This window comes from Lichenostomus cassidix, chromosome 24 (genome assembly GCF_008360975.1).
Source record: "Lichenostomus cassidix isolate B80296 chromosome 24, HeHo_3.0, whole genome shotgun sequence".
In the NCBI taxonomy this organism is placed as follows: Eukaryota; Metazoa; Chordata; class Aves; order Passeriformes; family Meliphagidae; genus Lichenostomus; species Lichenostomus cassidix.
The window spans coordinates 3,608,952-3,624,244 of record NC_139504.1 but is presented as its reverse complement, the minus strand read 5'-3'; the positions used below and the strand labels follow the sequence as shown (position 1 = coordinate 3,624,244).

The following is a 15,293-nucleotide window of genomic DNA, read 5'->3' as shown; positions in this document are numbered from 1 at the left end:
AGTCCTTCTCTGGCTAGGGTAGCTTGGCCTCTTTGCTTGAGGATTATAGGCTCTGACAGTGCTGACACAGAAAAATAAAGCCCCAGAATGATTTCAGGGCTGTTTCCTCCGGATCAGAGCACAGAGCTGCTCCTGCCCTTTCCTCCCGGAGCTCAAATCCTTCCGAAACTCCTTCTCCTCAGCCCAGAGCGATCCCAGAGCCTCTGACAGCCTCCTCCACCCTCCACTCCTCACTTGCTGATAGGAATGTCGAGTTTTGGGGATGAGGAGACCACACGCTGTGTCCCCCGTGTGAACTGAGGCTTGCAGTGGCACAGCAGGAGTCAGAACAAAGCTGGGACATCAAATCTCTCCTTCTGAAGTGTGCTCCAAAGAGAGGAACATCACAAACCTCCCAAATCCAGGGCAGTTCACTCTCACTGCCAGGCAGTTCCTACTTCCAGTTAAATACATCTTTTCTAGGAAAGAGGATGGAGCGAGCTCAGTTCCAATCTCCACACAGATATTTTAGAAAAAACAGAATTTATTTGCTTTTCAGTGTTTGAGGTTTTTTTTCCCTCCCTCTTGCTTTTATAAGATGATCACAGAAGATGAAGCAGCATTTAAATCAGCAGCAAGGGTGGGAAAGCAGTGCTAATTCCTGCCTGGAGAATCTCCCTCCTCGCAGGAACTGGAAATTAATTTGCCTTCCATGAGCTGAAGATGTCCTTGAGCTCCACTTGCTAAACCAGGTGCTTTCAGTGCAGGGAGAGGACAGAAACACTGCGAGAATCAGACAATCCCACGCCCCACCAGAGGCTTGTAAAAAACCCCAAAATCCCCAAGAAAAGATGTGCACAGAGAGTTAACAGATCTCCAGCACACTCCCAGCCTGTCTCATCAGCATGAAAGCTGCCAGGAGCTATTGGAGCTGCTGTTTCTCTGGGTTTTCCACGCTGCAGAAAAGGAAATCTTGAGAGGACAAGCCCGAGGACAGGAACTGGAAGGAAAAGCTCCAGCCAGCAGCACAGAGCTGCTGCACACCCATTTGCATCAGAGCACGGTGGGGGAGAAGCTCTGAGGCTGCTCTGGGGTGGGGAAGGCAGGCAGGGGTGGCACTGGAAGGGGAAAGGCTCCTGCATATGTCGTGTGCCATGGCAGAGTGAGAAAAAGGGTTTGCATTGGGAGGGTTCTCCTCGGGGAAGGCAGATTGAGGCAGATTTTATTGGTCACAGCAAAGGACATCCCTTGCCCAGCACTGCCTCTGTTAAGGGATGGTGATAGAGGGTAAGAAAGCACAGCAGTGAATCACCCATAGCAAATATTTCGGTTTTTAATTCCCTGAGGTGGGGTAGGACATGCCCTGCACCACCATTGTAACCCAGAAAACCAAGCAGGTTGTGCTTCATCCCACCATTGGTGCCTGTGAACCAAAACCAGGCTCCAGCAGCGCTCAGGAGGCCACAAATAAGGCAGGAAAATGTCAATATTGCCTAACTGGCTAGTTAAAATCATTCCACATGCATGAATAATCAGCTTTTGTTATCAGCTTTGTTTTATCCCCCTGCGTGGTTTTGCTTGAAGGTGTTTGTCAGGAGGAAGGGAAGGAAGTAAAGAATGAATTTAAGTTGGACAACTCCAGTTCCCAGCTTTCCTGCAGGAATTTCTGCTCTGGAATGACACAGAGGGAAGCAAGCAGGACAAAACCAGTTAAAGACTGGTTGAAACTTAAGATTTCCATACAAACCTTCGAGGGCTGTGAGGAAAAGTGCAAACAGGCAAAGAAACACTCCCTGCCTTAAAATCCAGGAAAATATCAGCCTGAAGAGCTCTGCCTTGCTCAATAAAGCTAAATTTCCTCCATCCACATCCCGATTTTGTGGAGGATATGGAGAAAGGAGCCTTTTCCTAATGGGAATGCATTCCTTGCTGCCCCACAATGGGAGCAGCATGCCCAGGGCGCTGCTAAACAGGAAAAAAACACGAGCTGCAGTCATTAGAGGAGCAGCCTGGTGTCATTCAGGATGGTTATCTGCAGAGCCGAGCAGCTCAGGAGCTTCCAGCAGGTCCTATTGGGCCTGAATTCACTGATAGCTGCAGAATTGTGGGTTTTGTTGCCTCCAGGGGTGGCCTGGGGCTAAATGGAAGGAGCTGACAAAGGCAGGAGAGCTGGGATGCATTTGGCACAGCGAGTGGCGCTGATGGGAAACCTCTTTCCCCCATTAAACCAGATCTGCCACCTCCAAGAGACTGGAATAGACTCTCAGCTGCTTTCCTGCAGTGATTTCAGGGCACTTTGCAGCTCAGGAGGGGAAGGTTCTGAGTGCTGAGGCTTTAGAATGAGCACAAAGCAGCTTTCCAGTGCACCCCCAAAAATTTGGGGGGTTAAAGGACACCCCATCTGATGTGGCCAAGCTCCTACACTCACAAATTGCAGTGTCAATCCTTTCTAACACTCGAAGTGGACACTCAAAACTAGCAGGCAATTAAAAATGAAGCCTGAATCACTTAAAAATGAAGCCTGAGCCACTAAACCACTGAGCCACTGGTGAAATCAAGGCTGGAACCTCGAGGTTCTGAATACTTCTTTGACCAGAAGACAGTAAAAATTGCTTAAAATTCCCCTTTGAATAGAAAAAAAAAAAACCCAAAAAACAAAAAACAAACCAACAAAAAAACCCCATAGCATTTGTGAACACAAAAGCTCTGCTTTATGTGGTTAAAATTCCCTTTGTCTCCAAGCAAGGAACAATGGGAATGAGGAGAGGTTTTGCCCAGAGCCCAGACAAAGCTGCTCTGTGGGAACATCTCCATCACGCTGGATGGTTGGAACAACTCCTTCTGTGAGCTGCTGAGGCTCCTGGGGCAGCAGAGCCCAGCTGTCCCCAAGTGCCACCTCGGTGACACTCAGCTCGGGGTGCCTGGGATGGAAACAACCTCAGCCAGGCATCCAAACAGCAAATGCCAGAAAGCATCAGGGCTGCTGAGCAGGAATCCTCAGAGGTCTGCACACAGCCAGAATGCCAAACTGCTCAGGTGGAACTGAGCTGCTGGAAGCTCAGCTAAAGGATGTGTGGTGTGTCCTCGAGTGACAAACACCCTGAAAATGAATGTCACAGCAGCGTCCATCCTGCAGCACACCTGCCTTGGCCTGGCAGGGAGGGCTGAGGTGGCCCTGGTGGCTCCTGGGGACATCCAGCAGAGCTGAGTAGGATGGGCAAGGGAACATTCCCAGCACTCAGCCAGCAGCAGGGGCTGCAGGCAGTGAGGAGCAATCACCAGAATGCCATTCAGCCACATTCAGAAATTTTAATTTCTGCTTTAAGAGAAAAGGGTTCTCTGTCACCACGTGAAGCTGAATTTCATTTGCTGCTGCTTTGGGAATGTTCAGGTCCAGCATTATAAATTAACTCAGGTTCTCCAAATCTGGCCCTGAAACACCAGGTTTGCTGCTCATCCATTTGCCCAATATCCAAACAGTAATAATCATTAATACAACATCCAGTCAGTAAATATACATTAATACAGCATAAAATCCCCTTTTTGCAGAGCCTTGCACTGCTCTGAAGCAAATGAAGCAAAGAGCAGCCAACACCCCCAATATCCAAGCAGCAAACAATCACTAATAAAACATCCAGTTAGTAAATACACATTAATAAAATGTAAAATCCCCTTTTTGCAGAGCCCTGCACTGCTCTGAAGCAAATAAAGCAAAGAGCTGCCAACACCCCAATATCCAAACAGCAAACAATCATTAATACAATATCCAATTAGTAAATATACATTAATAAAATGTAAAACCTCCTTTTTGCAGAGCCCTGCACTGCTCTGAAGCAAATGAAGCAGAGCTGCCAACACCCCCTGCACCCAGCAGAGCCTCCCAGCCCAGCCCAGCACCACTGAGCAAGTGAGAAGCTTCACCAAGTGTGATTGAAAGCTCTGACACCATTTTAAGATGTTTTTATGCTCCAGGAGCTCCCAGTGATGCTGCTAGAGAAATCCAGAAGTGCTCCTGCTGCGTTTTTCAGAGGGCACAGCAGCTCATCTGGGCGAAGCACACTGCACCAACCCCTGTGTTTGGTGTCCCTGCAAGTCACCCCAGCAGGTTTTTGTGTCCCTTTTTGATCTGCTGGCTCTGCAGAGCAGCTCCTGAGCACGTTCATGTCTCACAAGGGGCAGGGAGGCTCCAGCAGCCAGGAGCTGCTCAGAAACGAGTGCTAGTGCCAGCAAGTGCCTGGGGAAAACGAAATAATTTCCTTAATATTCCTCAGCAAAGCAGGATCCACGGCAGGGTTATTGCCAGACACGGCCTGCAGTCCCACCCCAGCAGATTCACTCTGGAATAAAATCCCACAGCAGCTCTAAATGCAGCTCTGCACCTCTCCCTGCAGAGGTTGGAGAAATGCTCCTTTGTTCAGGAAAAGGGGGAAAGGGGAAAAAAAAATATCCCTGATGTTGGAGAACGTGGCTCCTTTTTTCCTCTTGTCCCTGGAATTGTGATTGGAAATAATTGGAAGTGTCACTGGAAGTAATCAGAAGTGACAGTCCCTGGGCTACAAGGCTTTTGCTCCGAGTCTAACGATCCCCCCGCAAAACAAAACCTAAATTTAAACAATGAAGTCATAAAGTGATTTGCCTTCAAGGTTGAAAACCCTGCAATATTTTTTTTTTTTTAAATGAAAAAAAAATAAAGAAGTGCCTGACTCTGGTTTAGTTCAATATTGCAGGCTTGCTGTGTTGTGTGAAAGCACAGCAGACACAAAGACACTCTGTGATTTCTGGCACTCCACAGCCCTACCTGCCCAACAAAGGTTCATATCTGTATTAAACAGCCCTGTGACCTTTAAAATCCCAGCAGCTCTTGAAGGAAAAACGCAGCCTGGGTAATCTGAGCGGTGAGACTCATCCAGCACACATCTCAAATATTCCAAATGCTGGAAAACTACCTCATTCCACTGTTCTGCTGAAGCACAAAGGGAATGGAATGGAGTAATTATTTTTTTTAACACTCCAGTTCTGCAAAGGTCTCTCCCCAGCCCTCTTTGTACTTAACAACATCCAGGCACTGAGGGAAAGAATCTTCTCAAAAGAACTCTCAGCCACAATTACACTCTAGGCATAGATGAGATAAAACCCCTAATTTTTCTATTTTCATATGCAGCATGAAGTCATTCAGAGCCCCAGCACACAGAGCCCAGGATTTCCTCTCTGTGAGCTTTCTCTGATAGCACAGCAGTGTTTCACACTGTTAGTGGAGTTTCTCAGCACACTGGCACCAAAAGGCCATTAATACGTGATAAATATCTTACTAAGAAATAGAGAGAAGTCCCTCCAGGTGAAGGATTTCAGCTTTCAGCTGTTTGTTAGTGATCTGCTCATCACTGCTATCCACATTTGAAGGTGTGTCAGAAGGAAAATGGGTGTAAGTATGAAGGGTTAAGTATGAAGGGTTTATGTATTAGGAGGAAGATGGTTTTAGGTCAGAGCTGCGAAGGTTTTAGGTGTTCTGAGTGCTCCAGCACTGTGCACACACCTCAGTCTGAGCTTCCCCTCTGTCAGAGGGCTGGAGATGTTCTCTGGGCACTGCTGGGGTGAAGCAAAGCTTCACCTCAGAGGGATTTTCTCCACTCCAGAAGCAGCAGCAGCAGCCCAGCCCTGGTCATCCCTTGCCTCTAACCCTGCAAGCTCCATTTCAGAGCAGTTCCCAGGAGAGCAGCCTCCTCCTGTCACACACACACCACCATCCCCACTGACCTTCTCCTTCCCAAGGCAATCTCACTGCAGGCACCAAGCTGAACTCCAACCTTTCCAACCATCACTCACATCCACTGAGGGCTCAGCCTGGTTTTCCTGCCGCAGAAAAACCCATGGCAGCTCCCCAGGAGGAGAGGGAGGCTCAGAGCTGTGCTGTGCAGGGATTCTGGTGGGACAGCAGCTCTGACTCTGTGGATCCAGGGCTGGCTAATTAAGGGAAATGCTGAGTTAAATATTCGCTTTTTTTCAGCTGCCAAATTATTTCCTGGAGAAAGGGAAGGGGCAGATGAGGACAGGGTGGGGTTTGTGACCTCCCATCCCATTCAGCACCTTGGAATTTCTCAGTCCTCCTTACTGCCTTCTTTGGTCTTTACTACTTCTGGGAAATCAGCAGGAATAAAGGTCCACAAGTTCTGTTTTAAGCAACCTGAAAACTGTCTGCTTTGGTTTGCACTGCTTGTGGGAAATCAGCAGGAATCAAGGTCTGTAGGCTTCCAACTTGTTGCAAAGGAGAGACAGAGCTCATCGAGGAGTCAGGTGAACAAACCAAGGTGTGATGAAAACAGGTGAGATAAATAAACCAAGCTTTGATGAAACCAAGTGAGGTGAACAAAGCAAGGTGACAAGGTGTGGTTGGTTAAAGCCTGGCCTGGTGCTCTGCTGAGCAGGGCAGTGCCATCCCTCCTCACATTCCTGCTTTTTCCAGAGCTGGGATATTTCTGGTAAGGAGGAGCAGCTTTATTCTGGGTTGATAACCCAGTTTCTGCTTTCTGTTGCCTTCACCTCCCCAGTATTTCAGGCCAGGTTTGAATCCCTGGCTGGCAGAGGTTGCTGTCACTCCCCACAGCATCCCTGAAGGGAGGAGAGAGTCCAGGAGATGAACAAGCTGGAGTTCAGCCTCGTGCCTGTTGGCTTTTCACACATTTTCCATTGTTGTGCTTCCTGCCCTGCCGTTCCTGCATCCTCCCTGCCCTGTCCAGTCTCTAGTCAGACCTCCCTGACCCGACTTCACCCTTGACTTTTTGCTGGGCTGCTGCTGGAACCAACCACGTCTAAAAACGGATGAAGAAGCAGCTTTGGGAAAGAAAAAAAAATAAAAAGAAAAAAAAGAAAAGAAAAGAAAAAACCCCAACCAAAACAGAGTCATTCATCTTTTCAGCAAGGCACCACCAAGCTCCCTCTGCACCCAGAGCTGCCTGGTTTGTGACACACAAGATGTGCACAGTAAAACACATTTCAGAGGTACAAGCACTGGGCTAGCGCAGGGAAAATAGATTTTTTAAAAAAATTAGAATTATAAGGTGTAATTTGACTATAACTATGGGGGAAAGGCAGAGAAAGCAGCTTGCAGAATCACATTTTCTTGGTGCTATACACAGTTTTTAGTCGAGCTTAGCAAAGAATGAGACTTAAAAGATTCTCTAAACACATTTAAGACTGTCAGAGTGACTCTTCACATCTCTTTGCAGTTCTGCAGACAAATCCCAGACTGCAAACCTGCTGAATTCCCTTCAAAAACCCCATGTTTGCCTAGAGGAGAACAGGGCTGTTCTCTGTGATCCTGAGGATAAACACCAGGATATCTCCCAGCAGTTGTGCAATGGCATTTCTGGGAAGGAGCTTGTGCTGCTCAAAATGTCCCTCTGAAGTGGCACCCACAGAAACCAACCCCTAATTCTGTGTGGAGGAGACAAGGGTGGGTACAAAGGCAAAATAGCACTTTTTTTCCATGGGAAATTGGGAAAAGTTGCCTTCCCTCCAGCTTGATTTCCCATAAAAATGACTTAATCTCCACAAGTTTGGCACACTGCTTTTCCTCGCTCTGGCAGGTTACTCTTTTCTCCTTTTCTTCCTCGTGGTAAAATGGAAAAAGCAGAAAGGATTAAAAAAAAAACAAACCCAACAAACAACCCCAAAATAAACATATTTTTTAGACGTTAAAAATCCAAACTATTCCGCATAAAACAAAACACCACTGGAGAAAAACAGGCAATTTATCATCAAGTGTCTCGACTGCAAATATTTGATGCAAACCATCCCTGGCTGGGGAAGAACTGCAGTGTCTCACCAGGAGTGTTAACCCTGATATTCTGCCAGATAGCAGCTCAGCTCTGCCTGGCTCCTCCAAATTCCCCCTGGAATGCCAAATAAATCCCTTTTCCTTAGGTATTCCCAGAGCAGAGTTCCAATAAAGAGCTCTGGAATGAAATCCACACTCCTCCAACAGCCTGAATGCTTCACACAGTTGATGTTTTGTTGTCCACCCTTGGAATTTGAGAGGAATTATTATCAATTACACCAAGCTGTCCTGGGGAGAACAATCCTTTTTTTTAAGCTAAATACACAACCGAGTTCCCTGCATTCCTTCGGAAGGCAGTGACAATAGGGAGGTGAAATCAAGACAAAAAATCACACACAAAACTTCTTTTCACAGCTACAGGTTGGGTTTTTGCAGCACTCCTGAGCCAAGTTAAATTCTAAATTCTGTAAGAACATGGGGCAAAGCCCTTCTCCCACCAAGTGCACCATGAAATGAACAGTCAAAGGCAAGAGAAGGAGCCAGAGAACACTAGAAAATAGCAAATTTATTACATATTTTAGTTGTCACTGACAAATTTTGGAAATACCCGGAAAATCAGCAAGAAATAGAGATCCATAAGTTTTGTTTTAAGCAAGCTGAAAATTGTCTCCTTTGCTTTTTACTGCTTCTGGGAAATCAACAGGAATGAGAGGTCCACAAGCTTTGTTTTAAGCAAACTAAAAACTGTCTCCTTTGGTTTTTACTACTCCTGGAAAAATCAGAGGGAATAAAAGGTCCACAAGCTTTGTTTTAAGCAACCTGAAATGTCTCCTTTGGTTTTTACTCTTTCTGGGAAACCAGCAGAAATCAAGGTTTGTTGGATTTGTTTTAAGTAACCTGAAATCTGTCTCCTTTGCTTTCTACTCCTCCTGGGAAACCAGCAGGAATAAAAGTCCACAAGCTTTGTTTTAAGCCACCTGAACTCTGTCTCTTTGGTTTTTCCTTTTCCCAAGCAGCATCATCCCATTAATCCCCCATTCCCAGCGAGCTCACCGAGAGCTCTCCTTCAAAAACCAAATACTTATGGGACATAAGACAGGAGGGTTTAGTGATCAGAATCTCCAGGATCCCAGCCCTGCAGGTTTTTGGGAGCAGGAGGATTGGGTTTTCCAGCAGCCCAGCCCCAGGCTCACCCAGCGCCCTCCCCATCAGCTCGGATTTCCCAGCTCCAGCCCGCTGCCACCTGGGCAAGTGCTGCTGTCACAGCCCATTCCTCATGCCAGCAGCCCTGCGAGGAGCTGCTCCCTGACCTTTCTGCTGAGGAGCACTCTGGGACTCCTCTGAAAGAGATCCCTCCACCTCAGAACTCCCAGGGCATAGCTGAGCTGCTCAGGAGGGATTTGTGCTCTCAGTGCCACCCCAGAGTGACCCCCAGCTGCCACTGCACCCAGCTGGGTCACTCTGTCACCACCCAGGGGTTGTTTCACCTGGTGACCTGTAGGATTGAATTCTGTGGTATTTGGTTGTGAGGATGGAATAGAAGCTAGAGATCTCTGAAGTTGGGGTTTAGAGCATGGGGGTTTATTGGGAAGAGGGTGGGTGTGAGAAACCTGCCAGGCTGCAAGATGGAGCTCAGAGCAGGTCAGAGAAGCAAGGGAGAGAAAGAGAAAGAGAGAGGCAAAAAAAGAGAGTGATTTGCCGTTTACAATACAATAAATAACCTTTTATGTTGAATATTCTAATTCTCTTTAACCAATCTAGGACAAGCTACAAACCCTACAAAATTCACATACAACCTATAAGAATCATAGCATTACCATAAGGGGTTATATTTTAAACTTTAAAAGCTGCATTTTGGACCCTCTGCCAAGCAAGCAGGGTCTGCTCTGACCCTTGGACCTGTCTGCAGGCAGAGGGGATTGTTTCATCAAGAAGGGGGATTACCTTCAGTAGCCATACCATTGTTTTCTAGTTATTCTTCAACTCAAACCTTGTCTTCATCTCAATCTCGCTTACACTTTCCATATTCTCAGCATCTTTTGCAAGGTAATCATATCTACGAGGCTTTCCTATTTCACCTTCCCCAACAGTGACCCCCAGCCCTGCTGGGGAGGGTCAGTGGGCACAGCTGGAGGGCAGGGGTGGGATTTGGGGTGTCACATCTGCCCCGAGCCCAGCAGTGCCTGCAGCACTCCCACCTGCCAACAGCTCAGCAAAGCACATGGAACCATACGAAAAGTACACTGACAAAGCCAGGCATGCAAACATCACCCTTGGGAACGCTCTGGATCCCAGAAAATCAGCTTTTTCCTTGAATGGAAGAGTCATAAAAACATTCATGATTAATTAAGAGTGGGGGAAAGGCAGAGATTTTCCAGCCCTGAAAATTCAAATCAGTTCTGTAACAAATATGTATTAAATTGGCTTTAATTGGCTACTTCTTTACTGGGTGGAAAATGCAACATCCCATTATGAACTTTTTTCCCCTCAGAAATGAAGAATCCCTTTGAAATTCCCATTCTGCTTTTCCAGGTTTGTGACACCTCAGCCCTCAGCTGGTCACAATTCTGTCACATTTAGAGCATCAACCACCTTTCCCTCCTCATTTCTTTGCCTCTTTTCCCTTCCTGGCAAAGTGAGCCTGGTCATGCTCTTGTCCACACTCAGCAAAGTCTTTCATCTTGTCTTGTTTGAATAAAGTCTCTTCGAAACAAATTGGCTCCTGTTTCCTGTCTCCTCACACAGCTGCTCGTGTGCCCCAGAGAGGTAAACAGTGGAAAAGACAAGAATTGTATATATTAGCCATGTTATTGGGATGTTTCATGATGAAAACCCAAACCTTCCTTTCAAGGTTTCTCTAAACTCTTTCTTTTTTTCCACATTAGTCTTCCACTTTATCAGCAAAAATAATAAATAGCAAGACATCACTGGCAGTTCTGTACTTTTTTACTGCAGAAAATCCAGATTTAGCCAGCAAATCAGACTCCCCACCTCCTTGCATTCAGGAGGATCTAGGAACAGAGAACCACAACATTCCCTTGCTTTTCCCTGGAACTTTCTTCTAATATTGGAGAGTGAAGCTGGACAAGGAGCAGAAAGACCAAGCTGGTGTTGCAGGTAAAGCACAGGGTCAGCTCAGTGACTAGTGCAGGACCAGGAAACAAAATATTCCAGGTTTTGCTCGGAGTTTTAGAGAGAATTCTCCCCTCACCACTGCTTGGACAAAAGAGGTTGAGAAACCTGACTGCAGGTGAGGGCAAAGTGCTTTCTGTTTGCATTCCTGTGTTCCTGTCACAGTGCAGATGTGTATATCAAAATATATTGATAAATCCAATTGTGTTTTATAGACAAAACAGCAAAGGTAAGCTGTCATTACATCACAGCCAAAACCACTTTTCTGCGGCAACAGTTTGTTCCTTTTGCGCCAAACCTTCCACATGTTGGAATATTCAGCAGCTGAATGGGATCAGAGGCTGCAATTCCCATTTGTAAGGTGAGCAACCAACCTTTCTGTGTCCCCAAATTCCACTTGCTGCAGGGCTGGGCAGCCCTGGCAGAGCTCAGCTGTCCTCAGCCCTGCTCCCATCTCCTGGACTCCTCTCCAAACCTCTCCCCACCCCACAGAGACACGAATGGTCAGAGCAGAGGTGCAGGGGGACAATCCCCAGATCCCCCAGCTCACCCAAACCCCACCACAACCCTACAGACAAAACCTCTGCTGACAGCAACGCCCAGAGCCACTTCTGCAATTGATCAGCAGCTGTACAGATGTTGTGTTTCACATCACCAAACATCCATCTCCGGTTCACGTTCCACACCTGGGAAACTCCAGCTGGGCTGTCCCTGCTGCAGCTCTTCAGAGCTTTCCAAAATCCTGTCCTGCCTGTTCCCAGCCCTCAAATCCCTCATCCCCTGGTGCTCAGCTCCTCCTGGGATCAGCTCAGCTCCTTCCCACACCTGCAGCAGGTCTGGCACAGCCTGGGATTCCCAGAGGTGTGGGCAGGATGGACAGGATGGACAGGGTGGGCAGCAGCTCAATCCTCACCCCACAGAGGGTTCAGAGCTGAGCTGCTCCCCACCAGGGTGGGCAAGGAGCCCCTCAGGCTGCAAACTCTTCTCTGCACGTTAACAAACAGCTCTCCTTCACTCTCCTTCTCCGTTCTCTTTTCCCCAACAAATCTCTCTCTTTCCTTTCCCTCCTTCCAGCAGCTCTTTTTTCCCTTTTCTCGCCTTCCCCCATCCTTTTCTCCCCCTTCTCCTCCCTGCTGCACTCCAACACATCTGTTTCTAATCTTAGCCACCCATTGCAGACAATAACCCCTTTTTTATTTGCAAAAGCTGAACGCCGAGTGCCCAAGCAAAGCAACACAGTTAAACAAATTTGACACTCTGCCTGAAACAAAGACATTTTATTCACCTTGTTTCGCCCCAGAGGTTCAAACCCCTCTCTCGTTTATCCCTGAAAACATTCTGCCCTCTTAAAACATTCCCAAACGAGGTTGTTTAACCACCAACTTTTTAAATTAATCCAGATATTCCGAGCTCTCTGGCTGTCAACCTGCTCACGAAGCCGCCAGGAAAGGATCAGAACTCAAAATTACAGTTTTCCACCAAAGTTTCCTCCTCACCAACCCCCTTTTCTCCAACTCACCAGCACTGAATTCCAGTCCCACCGAGAGGGCTGGGTGGAAGTTTGATTAAATAAAAACCCAAAGAGCACCAAAAAGCCAACCTACCTAGAAGGAGGATTGAAAATGCAGACATTCCGTCTCCCAGCAAGAGGGACTTTTCCTCCCTTTTCCTTCCCTTCTCCCAAGGACGGCAGGCAGACCTGCACAGGATTCAAAGGAACGCCTCTGGAATGCAGTAATTGCATCCATGTGCCAGAAAAACCAACTTCACTCTTTCTTCCCTCCTGCTAGTCATCTCCTGGTCCATCTTCCATCCCGATCCGGCCGGGGATTTTTGGGATCTCTGCAAATTCAGAGAGTTTCGGGGAGAGGAGAGGAAAAGCACAGCGAGGACTTCACATCCACGGCAGCAGAGAATAATTTTGCCTGTCTGGGAAGGAGAGAGGCAGGGGGAAAACACTGAGCTCAATGTTCACCACATGGCTGCCTCCCACTCGAGCCCCTCCCTGCCATCAGCTGGGATTAATGGTGAAGACCAGTCATGTGGGTGAGGTAGAGCAAAAAAATCCAGCAGGAATATAGAGATTTGAGAGAGAAACGAGGGTTTCTCGAGTGGCAAAACAGTTAAGTTTGGAGGCAGCAAAAAGAAAAAAAAAAATCTGGCTTGGAAAAAAAGATCAGATTCGTCACTCAGGGGTTGGAGGGAGATTCTTGGAAAAAGAGGATGATAAACACAATCCCATGTAGACATTAGCTTTGGGCTCTTTGCTGCACTGGAAATTGGAGATTTCAGGCTTAAAGGAACTCTTGCTCTGCCTGCTTCGTGGTTTTCTTCTGGAGTTTTCAGGAGGGAAAGGGATTCCCTAAAAATGGATTTAATTTCACATTGTAGATATGTTTTACTGCTGAGGGAAAAGCCCAATCAAGCAGAAACTGGCTGCTGTGGGGTGCAAATATTAACTCCCTACCAAAAAGCATTTTAATGCACACAGAGAGACCTTCACAGCCCATTTCAGCTTCACCCTCACTCAAGGCAGCAGATTTTTAAAACCACCCCAGAAACCCCAGAAAGAAATGCCCTCCATGCACAGCAGAAGGGAAATGGAGCAAATTTACCCACCTTGGTGCTGAGGGAAAGCCTTGGACTACAGAGCAGAAATTCCTCCCCTCGGAACAGTTATGAAAGTGTTTGCAAAGCCTCAAGGAACAAAGCAAAGCACGGGCAAGGCTGCCAGCCTGTGGTTTGGGATGTCACACTCCCTTTTTCAAGCTTTTCCTCTTTTCTAACTCCACCTGCCCACAATTCCTCTATGGTTCCCCCATCAAATCAGGGATGAAATGCTGCTCTCCCTCTCCTGGGGTGAAAAGGAACCCTGTGCAGAGCCAGAGCTGGGCTCAGCTCAGGGTGTTCTATGTTTTATGAAATGCAGAAATATTTCATGAAGCCCTCAGCGAGGGACACGACTCCTGGATGCTCTGCAGGAATTTGGTACCTTTGGTGTATTCCCAACTCCCAAGCATTTATGGGAAGACAACAAACAGTGCTAACCTGGCCAGAATCAAACCCTGGGTTCAGACAGATTCGGGGAGGATCACAGGGATAAAAATCATCCTTCTGCACCTATTTTCATTAAAGTTTTATTTGCACTTCCCAGCCTCAAATTGAGACAAGAGCAGCATTTGGCTCTTCCTCTCCAGAACTGATTTCCCCTCTGTATCCCAATATTTTAAAACATCCATCTAATACAGATTGATTATCCAAATCCCATCTTCATTAGGTGAATATCTGAGCTCCTACTGAGCATCTCTGCCCATCCCATGGAACCAAATCCCTCCAGAACTTTTCCCCACACTCCTAACCAAACCTGCTGCTGATTTAGGTCCTGAATGGACCCAAAACCCCCTTGATTCTCAGTGCAGAATCAATGGAGAGAAATTCATGTCAGCCTCCCCCGCTCTGGCAGGCAGGCAGCCCCGAGCTTGTCTCTCTGCATTACAGGAGTGACAGAAGATGTCCTGAGCTCTGCTGTGAATTCCCAGCGTCCTGATGGTTTGATGGAATCAATTCCTCACCACGGGGCTGGAGAGGAGCCCTGGAACTGCATGGGGAGGGTGGAAGGGGAAGCCAAAATCTCCTCTCCATCACCCCAGACCATTCCTATCCTCTTCCCACATCCCTTTCTCCTCTGGGAGGGATTCTCCCTCTGGTTTTTGGGTTTTCCAGCAGTTCCTTTAGGGCTGTGAGAGCACAGACAGAGGTGTCACTCTGTGCTGGTTGGGGTTGGGGAAAAGCTCCTCTCTGCAGCACTTGGTTTTTGCAGGAGGGTGAATTCCTTCCAGGACATTTCTGGCAGCTCTGAGCTGCATGGGATGTGCAGCAGGAATTCTCACCAGGGAGAGCAGGCAAAGAGAAACTGATGCTGGAGTTAACCTTCAATTTTTTTTGGTAAAAAACCTTGATAAATTGAGTTAGTTTTTCAGTATATCAGAGCTCCTGTATGCTGTTGACAAACCCCAAATGATGGAGTTCAGATTAAAACATCTAGGAATCCTCTTGGGCCACAGATCAGTTTTTGTGGTGTCTCAGTTTTAGCTTCTTGACATCTGGATGATCAAACCTTTCAGAAAATGCATTCCCTTCAATCTTAAAAAATCTGACATCCCAAGAGCTTGCCCAACACCCTTTAGCTTGGTTTATTTCTCATTATTTTCTCTTCTCCAGGGCTCTCTATATCAACTGATCTCACACAGTTTAAATTATTTTAGCAGCTTATTGATAAATTCAGTGAAAGAACAAAATCCATTCATCACTTTGAGTTTGTGTCTCTTGAACAAAACCCCTTTCTGTTCTCTTTTTGGGTTTGCAACTGAAAAAACCACCAAAAACACACAAAAAACCCCCAAATGAC

At 47.0% G+C, this 15,293-nt stretch overlaps 1 protein-coding gene across 1 annotated transcript in view; it reads right to left on the bottom strand.

The window, feature by feature from the left end:
- Nucleotides 1-13,017, bottom strand: part of CLMP (CXADR like cell adhesion molecule) — a 43,601-nt gene extending 30,584 nt beyond the window's left edge. The window contains exon 1 of the mRNA XM_085081614.1: nt 12,490-13,017. Within this exon, the coding sequence (XP_084937740.1) occupies nt 12,490-12,517 (28 nt within the window). The 5' untranslated portion in view covers nt 12,518-13,017. The remainder of the gene's footprint in view (nt 1-12,489) is intronic.
- Nucleotides 13,018-15,293: the final 2,276 nt, after the last annotated feature.